The sequence below is a fragment of the Bos mutus genome, chromosome 21 (genome assembly GCF_027580195.1).
Source record: "Bos mutus isolate GX-2022 chromosome 21, NWIPB_WYAK_1.1, whole genome shotgun sequence".
Lineage (NCBI taxonomy): Eukaryota > Metazoa > Chordata > Mammalia > Artiodactyla > Bovidae > Bos > Bos mutus.
The window spans coordinates 35,838,827-35,853,708 of NC_091637.1; the positions used below are offsets into that span (position 1 = coordinate 35,838,827).

General features: G+C 28.8%; 1 protein-coding gene across 4 annotated transcripts in view; it reads right to left on the bottom strand.

Moving 5' to 3' along the window:
- The window catches only part of NOVA1 (NOVA alternative splicing regulator 1), a 170,521-nt gene that overhangs the window by 25,825 nt on the left and 129,814 nt on the right, over positions 1-14,882 (bottom strand). For all 4 annotated transcript variants that reach the window (XM_070358660.1, XM_070358659.1, XM_070358661.1 and 1 more), the window contains 2 exons: positions 11,853-12,019; positions 860-931 (listed from right to left, as the gene is read on the bottom strand). In XM_070358660.1, the coding sequence (XP_070214761.1) occupies positions 860-931; positions 11,853-11,933 (153 nt within the window). In that variant the 5' untranslated portion in view covers positions 11,934-12,019. The remainder of the gene's footprint in view (positions 1-859; positions 932-11,852; positions 12,020-14,882) is intronic.

Here is a 14,882-nt window from a genome sequence, read left to right on the forward strand (position 1 = left end):
AAAGAAAATAACATTTCTCACCTAAATGAAGCTCAATTCAGACAAAATGAAAATGTGTTTAATCATTTTAATAAATATATTTTCAACATTTCTCATGTTAAAGTACAGTAAGGCTCTGAATTACACAGAATATTTTAGATGATTTCCTTAAATGTGCCAAAAACAGCTACATTTTTGAAGAATGTCCTACAAATATTCAGTACCAAAACAATTATCAAGTCAAAACTAAGATATATTTTTCATTGCAAAGTTTGCAACTCCAGCAAAGAAAATGTATTATTAAATTTTAAGAAAGTACCATTTCTTGAGTTATTAAACAGCATTAAAATTATTACAAATACCAATTTCCAGTTACTCTTAGATTGCTAGAAATGTTTTTCATCAAAAGTTTTAAACTGTTACACAGTAAGGCATATCTGAAATAAAAAACAAAGAAAAATGCATTCACATTTAAAGATATACCTTTGCTCAATAACTCATATTTATACATTCATTTTTTTTTACATATATGATATTCTTAACTTATATACCAGGAAGCCTAGGAAGAAACAATAAGGGAAATAATAAACACCAACTCAATAAATAAATAACCCTCAGAGCTTCATAAAGTCAAAATTTTAGGGGGAAAATCCAAAATTCTAGTAGTCTATCATCTGAGTCTATTTTTATTAACTAAAGCTAAAAATACATATAAATTTTCAGGAATAACTGATATTTCTTTCTGAGGTTATTTGGAATCTGATCATGGTGCACAAATGTGAATGAACGAATACATCCTTAACCCACCAGTATCTTTTTCTCCAGTGTGCAGGCAATCACCCGTGAAAAGTATGGTGTAGATGACAGGATGATACTGTACCTGATTAGCTCTGGAGGTGGTCATGGGGTCAGATGGAGAGGACTTGGTGGTAGTTGGGGAAGATGGCAATGTCTGGGAATAAAGCAGTTCAGGAGCAAATCAACCTTTATAAGCCTTAAACTGATTATTTAAATAAAACAAAATAAAATAAAATGTAATATAACGAGAACAAAATCCTATGAACAAATTTTTCTCCTACTCATTTAAATTTAATGGAATTCAAGATCAATTAAATAATTAATGCATGTAAATACGCATGCATAAGCATGTAAAAATAAATTCATGACTTGAAATCATGATGGTGACTGATAAAAATTCACATGAGTATTAAAGGTATCCTGACCATATTCATGAATAGTAGTCTCTTTTCTTTCCCTTTTGTTTTCTTGGGGGAAAAGAGATCTCAAACAAAAATTCAAGAAATTTAATGAGTAAAACTGAAAGTTATTTTCCTATCAATGAATACAGTCGGGGATTGAAAGAAGTGGTGAAATGAAGTTTACTTTGGCATAAAAGTATCCACCTACTTAATATGTTGAACATCACCAACAAGTTGATTCCACATGAATTTAGGGTTCCATACTTAAAAGCAATTAAATTTGCAGTTCTGAGTTCTTAATATCACATTATCTTCTAAAACATTAATTTTTAATAAATTTAGAGCCCGTCTGAAAATGTAAACATTAACCTCATATTAATAAACAAGTAACTAATAGCATTTTAACAAATTGCTGTAATATTTTTTATTATTTGTGCTAAATACTAAAAATGTGTATAGATGAGGTGTATAACATTTTGTAGCATTATCAGCCTGTGTTGAAAATAAGCACAAAAATATTAGGAATCAAATTTATTGTTCATTTCATTTTTAAACACATATACATACTATATATAAAACTATATACAAAACATGTCACATGAGACCATAATATTCTTAAGGTATTTTTAAAACTTCTGATGTCTAATAGAGTAACCTTAAAGTGTATGTAAGATGTTTTTATCTTTTTTAAAAGGTATACTTTCACTTGACAAATTGTATCATTTAAGTAGCACTCTCAGTAGATAATATTTCTTAATATATGAATTGGGGTAGTTTTATAGTATGGACAAAATTCTATATTCACATTATGAGTTATATTAATATCTATCCTCAAAATTACTCAGACATGAGCAAAAGCATAACTTTAAAAGTTCAGCAGTGTCAGAAAAAGCAGATAAAATTACTTAAGTCAGTCATATTTACACATTTAATATTTCATAAGTCCTAACTGGGATAGAAAAAAGTATTTAAGAGTAAAAGAAAGGATAAAAAATTTCACATGCTCTTGCTTAATTAATTCACTGCTCTCAAGCAACAAACTAAGACTGATTCTAATATTTGATCATGTTTTAAACAGTTCAGGAATTCTTGATTCTTCTTTAAAACCTTGAGGAAAACTAGACAATGCATAGACATACCAAGATTTTTGTTAAATCATATTTTAAAAGGGAAGAAGAGCTGCAAACCTCACAAGAGAAGAAAAAAACAACTTCAAATCCGTTGTTTTCTGTTTTTGCTATTTGTAATAAGTTCACTTTATAAAGTCATTTCTCCAGAGAGAATTTCACTAAGAGCCATTAATAATTACCCTACAATTTTACTTTCCATGCAATACTATGCAGAAACATACACTACTGACTTTGTAAATATTCTGTGGACTATGAATTGAAGAGTAAATTTTCCCACCTCTGGTTACAACTGCTACTGTACAGATTTCCTGGGAGTAGTTAACATATATTTTAAAATATGTTCTTTATTATTCTCAGCATAATTATAAGATTGTTGACTAAATAGATGCAAAATAAATCTAGAGGCCATCTACCCCAACACAGGTTAGAAGCTAAGTTCATTAATCTACAGAAGCATGAGGTATGTGTGTTGGGCTCTTCTAGTTTCATCAGAGTAAAATCAACTTGAAGGATCACAGGTTCATTATGACAGCCATCTTGCCCTAGACATGAATTCTCTTGAAATACTGCAAAGAAATACGTAGAAAAAGTACTAATATCAAGTGACTCAGACTTTGTGATCACTAAAATCAATACTATCTTTTTTCAATTTATTTAATACTTTTCTTTTTACTTGGCATATACGTGAAACATTGGGCATGTATTAGTAACTCATGCAACTCATATTCATTGACATTGTCCTTAATAATTCTGAGCATGCTTCCTTCTCAAGGGAATAAAACCAGTAATTTTAAACTTCTGGGACAATATTAATGTGTATAAAATCATTAAGGCTTTGGTTATTACAAATTATAATACATTAAAACTTAATATTTTAAATAAAACAGATGATAGTTAAATTTGGGCTTTAAGGGATTAGATTTTGGAAATGTCACAATAGTTTCTAAATTTTTTTTTTTGTTTAAATTCTTAAAATTATGAACATGTAATGTGGTAATAAACATATGATTAGTTTTATAGTTATCTATTACTTATATAGATATTCTTAAACACAAAAAATCTCCTTCCTTTACAAATTTAAGCTCTAGCAATGAAGAGAATCCAGAAAGTTTGCATTCTGGTTGATTCTTAAAAATACTAGTTGTAAAAATTGTTCTGATAAACAGATAAATGTAAATATATTAATGTCTGTAAAGTGTTCTAATAATTAGATTAAAAAACAGCTTTGAAAGTTGTTCTCAACCACACAAATAGATCAGAAAAAGTCATAGAAATATTTTCATGTTCAATATGTTTATTTCTCTAATATTTTATAAACACATGTTTATTCATCTTCATAATACAGACTTAAAATTTAAACGGTTTGAAGTTTAAAAAAATCCCTTAGTAAAATTTCTGATATACATCTTGAAGATATAACTACTGAATATCCATATAGCAACAATATATTAAAATGTGTTAAGTAATATTTATAATGGGTATATACAGCTAAGAACTCTTAAGTAAAAGTGAAATCATTTCAGTCATGTCTGACTCTTTGCAACCTCATGGACTGTAGCCTGCCAGGCTCCTCCATCCATGGGATTTTCCAGGCAAGAATACTGCAGTGGGTTGCCATTTCCTTCTCCCGGGGATCTTCCTGACCCAGGGATAGAACCTGGGTCCCTGAATTGCAGGCAGACTTTACAGTCTGAGCCTCAAGGGAATCCCTTTTTAAAGTATTTATCAAGCAGTGATTATGAAGGGCACAGGCATTTTTTTAGCATGATTTTATCTTTCAAGTGGAAAAGTATAATATTTTAATTTATAGGACATGAATGTCTTTAAGAATTCTGCTTTAAACACTGAAGGCTGAATTACTTATTACAAAAAATTTTGAAGTAGTTTATAATTTTAAAATAGTGGATCCTTTGGAATGTAAGTTTCTAAAATTTAAGATTTAATAAGTTATTTAATTAAATGTAGATTTTTCTAGGTTTTGGGGAATAAGAACTAAAAAGTGATTATACATTGTGAAATGCATTCTTGTTAACAAGTGGCAGTTTTGCTGGACCAGAGAATATTACTATAAATATAAACTCCATAATAAATAAGCTGAGCTTCAAGCAAACCTGTAATAATAGACTGTCAAGGTCTATCACAGGTACAGTGAAAACAGCAATGAACAACAAATTTTAATTTGGAACAGGTCTGTTTTGAGTTCTGTTAAATAAATCTGCATACTACTCCATAAAAAATAATGAATCAGCTATTTAAATATGGAATGGTCATCTCTGATTTTTCATCTTGACACATATCCAGCCTTCTCCCAATATCTGAACTACCTGGAACTACTTAGCCCTAATATAAACTCATGTTGTCTAATTTCAAAAGGTCTTTTACAACTGATTACTAGTCCATATCTTATTTTCCTCATAATCACTATTCTGTACTTTTATCCTTCTCCTCAGCTATTCAGTCCCATGTATCTTATATTCTTTCCAATTGCTAGTTTTTACTACCTGAAATAGACCATGATTTTCCAGAATGAGCTTCCTTATCTACTACAATTGACTTCATTTCAACCTTTTCAATTTTCCAAACCACTTTCGCCCCATCTTCTCATTCTTTTCATGGTAGACAAAACTGTGATATCCAAGACTTCCTACTCTTCATGAGCTATGACCTTAACACCCTATAATCTTTTCATCACTCTTAACTCATTTTGTCCCTTAATAATCTCATCTGTATTTGGCATCCCAATTTATCTTCCTTTTCAAACTTCTTTTTATTCCTTAACATTAGCCATTCACTTTTTAGTAGCAGGGTAGTTATGTGAATCTTTCTGATCTAACTTGTATTTTTCTCCTTTTATATCCAAACTTTCAAGTCAGCAGTTCCCACACTTCACATCTTTTTTTTTTTTTCTTTTTACCTAACCAGTCTCTTTACCTTTAGGATATACTATTATTAAGAAATAATGACTGTTTTCTCAACATAGAATTGAAACTGACTTAGAATCTCCAATGATTTTCTATTAAAAAAAGTTATTTTTGAACTTTTATTTGGGTATTTGATCCTTTTTAGCACCTTTCCTTATACTTCTCTTATTTTCTCCTTTTTACAGATACAGTGGGTTAATGCAATACCCTTACAGAAGAGGTTACTATTACTTTCCCCATCTTACAGGTAAAGAAGTCAAGGTACACAGAAGTAAAACAGCTTGTTCCAATGTACACAACAGGTAAATTAAAGAGGCAGAATTTGAACCCTGGCAGACCTATTCCAGATCCTATGCACCTAACCATTACATTATAATACTTTTGAGTTACTTTTTTAAAGGAACTGCTTCTCTATCTCATTTGTTTTTTTTTCTTTCTCACCTATAATGAAGGTGTAAGTGAAATTATCACTGATACTGCAATTAAGGATCTACATTTTCAGTTTTAAATTCTCACCTATGCTTCTAATTAAAGACTACTTTAAGGAAAAAAAAATATTATGTACAACTTATTCAACCTGCCTGAAACAATCATACAAAAATATTGTCTCAAATAGATGCCTGACTAAAATTCACTAGTTGCTTCCTGGAACTTAACATTTTGCTAGGCTCAAAACAACATATGGTCATTTTTTATTGTTTCTTCATAATTTTGGAACTAGAATCAAATCAATACCAAACTCTTATAGATTTCACTTTGAAATATATTTTAACTTCAAGCATTTGTCTCAACTTTAACTACCAGAGGAGATTAAGTGCTCATCATCTTGTTCTTAAAATATTGCCTAGTCTCTTCACCCTGATACAAGACTTTCTATTTTGAACAAGGTCCTTTTCCTGCATATGTTTATTCAGGAATCTGAAAAGTCCTAAAAGAGAGAAATCTATTGGATTTGTTTTATCAGTATTATACAAACTTAAAGGCCATACAAATTAGTATTAAGATCAATTACCAGTTACATTTCCTTGGGTAAGTAAATTTCTCTAAACATCAGCTTCTATAACATGGACTCTATACGTGCTTCAGAGGAATTTTGTGTGGATGAATGAGAGGTTTCAATAAATGTTAAGTGCATAGCACAATGGCTAGCATAGAAACAGAGTTAAGCACCATATACATCACTATTATCATTATTACTGATTCTTCATTCTTGACCATAAAACATCCTTTTTTCCTGACAAAGATTAATGTCTCCTGGATTTGTATGATGTAAGAGAAGCTTTAAAGAATATTATTTTATAAACCTTCAAATCTAAGATCTGCATAGTAGATCACTCAGTAACTGTCATAATTATCTTCCTCTCCTACCAATAGCTATTCCTACAAGCACTCTAAGAATTTGTGTGGAGTAGCACAGAAGAAAACAAAGTGTAGAAGTACCTTTTTTTCTTTTTTTCCTCACCTTCCAGAGAAATTAAAAGGGAAAGTATTAGAAGAATCCGTAGTGTGTAGGATACCCTTTGGCCAGACATCCATAACTTGCCATTATTTGGTTCCACACAACTTATTGAACATTAATTTCCTCTAGACTAAACACAAATGTCCCACTTCTGTCAAGATAATCTCTTTATTATTCAACAATTATGGTATCTTTCTTCTCAAATCCATACTGCTTCATCTGCCTAAAATAAGCTTTTCTCTTTTTTTCTCCTCTAATCAGGCAATTCCTCTACAGAGTCCAGTTCAAGTTTTTACCTCTTTCACAAAACCAAATGTCACTCTAGCCTACATTTCTTTCACACTCTGCCAAACTTTTACGGTGCGTTGTTTATATTGTAGTTTTGGTATATAAATGCAGTTTTATATCATTATTAGTTATATTGAGCATTTATGATCTCTCATAAACTAGCTTGAGAGAGCAAGGGTTACAATTTAATATATTCTGCAATTCACTAAGAATGTATTTAATAAACTTATAATTGAATGAATGAATAATGAACAAATTATGAGCTAATCTTGCCAACACTTTATGATGAAAATAAAATTCTTTGTACTAATGAGATCTTTGGTATCAATTTAATTTTTAAATACAAAATAATTATATAGATGCCTATAACTATTTCTTTCTTAATGCAGTTTTTCTTAAAAATACATTGAGCCAAAAAAAATAAACAAAACCCACTGAAAGTCTGTAATAGACAAAGGAAGTTAACAAATGCCAACTATCTTACTAATCTATCATTTCTACCATGTTTTGGGGTTCATTATATTGACTTATGAGGTATGAATAATCATACTTAAGAGGGGGATTTGAGGGACTTATAACAAGAGGAAATTTTTCAATAATACTATGAGAAAAAAAAAAGGTTACAAGTGCAAAATTCAAAACATAAAAAGGGAAATGAGAACATGGACATCAAAAACCTGGGCTAAGATATGCACTTAGGAATGAGTTTCTAGGGAAAGTCTAAATTACCTGAAGATCACTGAATGTCTCTGCTATTTGCACATCTTGAAAATAAGAAATAAGAATGTTCTATGTCACAATTAATATGTTTAATTCTGGCTTATTGGTTCCTCCTGTGTATCTGTTTCTCAGTATACTGACTTAAGAAATGAGCATGACAGTATTATGTACTTCATGACAATCTGATTTTAAAGCTATAGAATAGAAATTATATACTTTGATTATTCAATAAATATTATCATTATTTTGAATATATAAAATATTGGAGTCCCTTCCTATCAGCAAATAAATATTTGATTTAAAACAAACAAACAAATAAAGCACATCTGAGAACGAAGAACTAAATAGTTCACATCTAATATCTAAAGTTGGATGTAAGGCTATAAGGCTAGATTTCAAGATTCTTCTGTATGAAAGACTTGTGAGATCAGTATGTATTACTTTCCAAAAAACTTATATTTGGCTGAGAATTCGTTCAGTGAATAAAGTTTCATTTGGAGAGAATATTCTGGTTCATGCAATTTATTTAGTAACCAACTGTATCTATATCATATAATTCAGAATATCTTATAAGTTATAATAAATTGTATAAAACTATAACTTTTTAATTTCAAAAAGTAGATTTCTTATTTTTTATAACAAAAACACATATATTATTTTTGAAATTATTTCCATTATAGGTTATTATATGATAATGACTATAGTTGCCTGTGCTATACAGTAAACCTTTGTTGTTTGTTGCATATCTATTTTTTTAATTAGAAATCCAGCACTCTATTCATACCAAGTCAAACAAGTAGAATCAAAATGTCATAAACTTTTTAGTTAGGCAAAAATTCATAAGTTTTCTAAAATACATATATTATACATATATATATGTATACAAAAGCTTTTCTACTATATGCTTGACAAAATTATAACTTTTCAAGCAAGATTTATTTGTTTAGAACTGACTTCCTATTTTAAGTCCAAGTTATATATAAATTATACTTCTCTAGTAAACAAAATCTTACATTATCAACCATAAAAAACAATAAATATGTTGTAACAAACATTAGGAAAATATAATTTCATATTCAATATTAGTTCATTTCTATGAGGAACTATATTTTCTGGCTCCAGCAATTTTTAAAATTCTAATTTTATTCTTTACATAATCTTAACTAGAAGAAAATGTTTTAAAAATGTTTAAAGAAGTTACATTAAAAATTAACTTCTGAGTTAAAGTCCAAAGGGAATGTAAATGTTAGTTAGGGAATGACTATCATTTAAAAATATTATTATTATTCTATGTACTCAAAGCTAAAAAAATAGAATTATATAAAATATACTTTTATTTAATTATAAAATTTTATTATAAAATATAATATATATTTTTTATTTTTTATTTTATAATTATATATTTATAATTATATAATTATAATTATATAATTATAATTTTATAATTTTATAATATATATTTTTATAATTAAAAATATTATTCTATTTACTATAATACATAATTCTATGTATTCTATATTATAAATATATAAATATATTTATAATATAATTATATAATATAATTATATAATTATAATTTTATAATTTTATATTTTAATAATTAAAAATATTATTATTATTCTATGTACTCAAAGCTAAAAAATAGAATTATATAAAATATACTTTTATTTCATTATAAAATTTTATTATAAAATATAATATATATTTTATATATATAATATAATAAAATATAAAATATACTTTTATTTCATTATAAAATTTTATTCCATTATAAAATAATTTCTTTTAGATATAATTATTTTATACTGGATTACCAGCATAATTTCTCCAGAAACAAAATCATGGTAATTTAAATTTATTTCTTGTGGTTCAGTCGCTAAGTCATTTCCAATTCTTTTGATTAATTATTTAGACAATCATCCAACAAAAACTTTCACATTAAAAAATAGGATACCTACCTAGAAAGTTAGAGAATCTCAAATTTAGAGCATAAATAACTGTTGATCTACAATATCGTGGAAATATGCTCAATCTCTCATCTAGATTTTTTTAGTAAATTTTTCAAATTTTACATTTTTAAGAAACCACTGAAATATTAAATATATTACTCTACTAAATTTAGAGTACTCTTTTAATGAATCTTTAAAATAATACTTCCACATCACTATTGATTCCATGAAAATATTAAATAATCAATAATAATTTCAATTTCATGAATATCTTATAAGGCTTAGAAATGAATGTAAATATGCAAAATTAAATTAATCACCATTGTTTTTTAACCACTTATTTTGAATTTAAATAACATTATCTGAACAAGGCAAGTAAAAATAGAAATGAACCAAATATTTAAAAATTCTAGCTTTCATAAATCTGTACTGACACTGGACAGATGACAACCTATAAATTTCATTTGCCATAGAGAAAGTTAGTTTTAACAATGACTCATAGACCATTATTTGACAGTATTATTATAAAAAAAATAAAAATTCATTCATATCATTGTGCTGAATAACTGCCACACAGTACTCAAAGTATATTCACGTTTTACCTTTTTTAAAAAAATCAATATATTCACTGCCTTCCTTAAGTGTTTAAACTTACAGAAACTACAAAAGAAATGTGAGAATTAATAGGCTGGATTAAAGTTGAAAATGAATAGACCCTACACTTTAGTGCCAATTTTGTAAATTCTTAGCCCCAGGTGATTTTAATCCAGAGGTCTTTGAACTCATACTTCTAGAATTTAGATAGATTTAGATTAAGCCAGGGTACTGCTTTCAATGCATCACATTTTAAATTATTCTTTGCATTTACCTAGCATAGATAAAAATTTCAAAACTATAAATGTTTGTGAAGAATAAAAAATATCTACTTATGTTTAGAAGTTTAAAATGTTTACCTTCTGCCATGTGTAAATTAAAAGACACTTCCTTGATAAGTTATGAAAGGTTACAAATTGAAACATTTTGATACTAACAAAGAGCATAAAATGAATGATCTTATATGGTGTAAAAGCTACCTACTCATGATCTAAACATGGAAGGATTTTTTTAAATAGTATTAAAGGAAAACTGAAACTTGGCCTATAATTTGAAAATATATAATGATTAATTTCTCTATTTGTATTTGATTAGACACCCTTACATTTATCAATATATTGGCAAAATTATAATAAATTCCTAACACTGGCTAGTATATTTTTTCAACTCAGAAACATGAAATTAATAAGTTTTTGACCTACATTTCAAATGTATTACAACGAATGTAAATATTCTGTAAATTAAATATTCTGTGAATGAATGAATAATACATTTCTTTTGAAGGCATAAAATCTATCAATATGATCACAAATTAAGAAGCTAATTATAAAAAAGCAAATGCAGAAACAATCATAATAAACATAAAGTATCAAATAATTTTGAAGATTTAAAAGAGCTTAAGGGGAAGAATCTGCCTTATTTTTACATAAAAGAATGTCATTTTTTTCCCCTACATAGTGTCTGTCATTATTCAATCTTAAAAACTAACATTGTTTTTTATCATTAAGTTTTGTTACAGAAAATCCCACACATTAAAAATAAACATTGGCCCTTTATGACATATATATAAATACTGTACAAGTTATACAGAACATAATAGCTGATTTGTAACAAAGAACTGTTTGCTAGGTACAGAAATTTACTTATACATATTTGTTGATTAAAAATACTGAACATGACAATTAAATTGACAAAACAGGAGTCTATATGCATAACTATACTAGAGACTAAAAATATTGAGAATAGGGTATTAAGAATTTTGAGAATGTTGTCTCAATTTTTATACTTCATTTTAAAAGTGATAGAATTTTAAATAGGTTAAATTCTTATAAATTAGTCAAATTTGTATCTATAATTTTTAAAAGGGCACTATAAAAGAAATGAGCCATAATTGCTCCTCAGTGTAATACTAATAAATGAGTAATTTGATCAATAAATAAACTGATCAATCTAAAGAAGAGGCTCTGATAGTCTTTAAGTAAATAAGTGACAACTGTTATGTTTTAAGTATTCTTAGGGAAAAACTTTATATGCTAAACCTTTAAGGCTTCTTTTATAAGGAATTCATACTATACTGTGGATATCTGTCTTTGATTTCCCAACTAAACACTCACTTGTTTGATGCGATCTGGGTTAACGGTGGTCTGGGGTTGTAGAATGCTGACTGGTTCTGTCTTGGCCACATTTTGGGGCATTTCTCGAATTTTTTCTGCAATGAATCCATGAACTGCATTCAGTGCTTCAACTGTTCCCTGGATCAAGCACACTCGTTCAGTAGTACCTGTGGACAAAAGATTTCAGTTTCAGAAAACTTCTTCTTACTTTGTATGCTTTTCATAAAAACTATAAAAAAGGATGATATACTAATGCCAATAAAATCATGTAAAGTGTAGAGCTCTAAATCTCAAAAAGGGCCAGCAGAGCCAGAAACCATGAGAAGTTTTGAATACATCATTCACTGACATAACCAATACTTTCTGAGCATTTATAAAAGAACTTAGGGTTAGAAACCAGTAACACAAACATGAGGACTTTGTATATGCTAACAGACATCAAACCAGAGAATTATAAGATACTATGATATGAAAAAATAATGGAAGTTATCTACATGGATGGCACACGTGGATGGCTTACAGTTAAAAAAAAAAAAGCATTTAAATTAGTGGAGAGAAGGGGTCTTGGAAAGCTTACAAAGTAGGTAAGTTTCCGAATTTTTACCACCTTTTATTCATGTACCCTGTTCTTTTAATCACAGTAATAACACTATCTGACCTTTTCTATTTATTTTTTTTTGTTTCTACTAGAATGCAAGCTCTCAGAGAACAGTTAATTAGTCTGTTTTGCATTGTGCTATAGCTTCCCCAAAGCCCAGAGGCATCCCTGGCACATGATAGGTACATAACAGATATTTATTGGACAAATACTCATCTCTGCTTTTATTGATTATACAATTTTAATAAGATAGAATATCATAATTAAAAACAAAATTTTAAACTATTTTTCACTTGAAATTGATGAATAATTGATAAAAGATACCATTAGTTTTATTTGCTTCATATCTAGTGAATAAAATGTAGACATATGATGTGAGACAAGACTAAAATGAAACTGGTTGGGTCTAATGCACAGATCCTATAGACTATTTTATACTATACAGGTATACCTAAAGGCAATAAAAATAAATGATTAGTTTTTCAGACTATTTTGAGCCTCACTGCAGTAGCCTGCTCTTAAACTGTAATCTTCTGCTCAGCAGCTCAACACAGCAAACACATAAACTTACTTCTCAGACATCAGTATTCTTTTACAGAACAGTTATCAACAAGTAAAAAGAATCTTTTAAAATTCAGAAAATGTTTGTTTTTGAGCTAATATGACCTCCCAAGTACTAAATACGTATCCATTTCTATACCACAGTTTCAAAATTCTATAAAACATTTTAAAGTGCATTTTGAGGGAAAAACATGTGAAATTACACATTTAAAAAATTGCAAGGAGTTTATACTGTTTTAAGGGTTGATTACCATATAAACCATTTCCCTAGTATTTAAATTTTTTTTAAAGAACAGTAAAAGATTATCACTCTTACCTTTAGAAAAAAGACTTAGATCACAAGAATTAGGAGCAGGAATAAAAAAATATTATATGTATACCCTAAATTGGGGCTTCCCTCGCAACTCAGTTGGTAACGAATCTGCCTACAACGCAAGAGACCTGCATTTGATTCCTGGGTTGGGACGATCCCCTGGAGAAGAGAATGGCAACCCACTCCATATTCCTGCCTGGAGAATCCCATGGACAGAGGAGCCTGGTGGGCTATAGTCCTTGGGGTCATAAGAGTCAGACATGACTTAGTGACTACACCACCACCACCACACCTGAATTAAATTATCCTGTTTTAAACCACTAAGATGCAAGTTTATGGAAAGCTACATTTCCTAATTTGTAAAATATATTTCAATAGAAAGCAGTATTTTTTAGTTGTGAGGAGGGAGACAATCTGAAACACATTCAGATTGTGAGTTTAAAGGCTTAATATTTCCTGTTTCTCCTAATCAGCTTTTCTCATCTTTGAGTATCTTGATGTATCTCTGTATCTATTCTTGGGTAAAAGGATCTAGTTTATTAGGGATACTCTAGGGAGTCTTTACAAGATTGTATTAATTGCCCAATAAATGACTAGAAAGGATGAGAAGTGATCAATGCAGCTCCTGTGAAGTGTTCTCATCTAAGTCAGCAGACAATACAAAATACAGATCGGATTTCATTCCTGCTTTTGGAGACAACTAAAGAGTGCTCTTCTGGGGATGCCAAGACAGAAAAGGAAATCAGTTAAGTCTCAACAGAGATTTTTTAAAAATAAAACATGGTACTAAGTAACTAAAGGAACTATATGATCCATGTTGCTTTTAAAGTTCTAATTTAATAGAATACATACTGTGTCAGACAACACAGTAACCCCGATACTCTTCAGACTATACAGTCTAACAAGTAGTAAATGGAAATCACTGAGCCATAAAGAAATATGATTGTCTAAAACTGAATTTCACATAGCATGCATGAGACAATTTGGCAATAGTTTATAGGTCCAAAGTTGCCATAAATATTCTTTCAAGATTAAATGATATCACTACCATTAGAACTACTACCAAAAAAAAGGGAAAGAAAAAAGGAAATTGCAATTTCCCCAATGGGAACTGCTATAATCCTCAGAAGAGATGCTGTCATATTCTTCCACTGAACTCTAATGGCCTTTTCACTTAGATAACACAAAACTATAATTTTTAGGAGAAAGTCACAAAGAAGGAAGACTGTCAGGTATATGACCAAACTGTGTAACAAAAATGAGCCTATAAGTAATAAAAGTTGCTGTTTTTTTATCATTTTACAGGCTTTTATGCTCCATTAGTGTCTAAACTGAACTATGAGTTATTTACCATTTTATTTAACAGTAGCATTTTCTTCTCTTTGCAATAGACTAGTAAAATCTGAAAAAATTATCAAAAGTATTTGCTTATATTTATTATAATGTAAAGATACAGGTGTACAGGACACCATTAATTTAAAATTTTTCTTTTAAGGGAGACACTAGATAAACTCTTAGAAGAAGGGACAAACACAGGCAGTGAAATCAGAAAGACTTT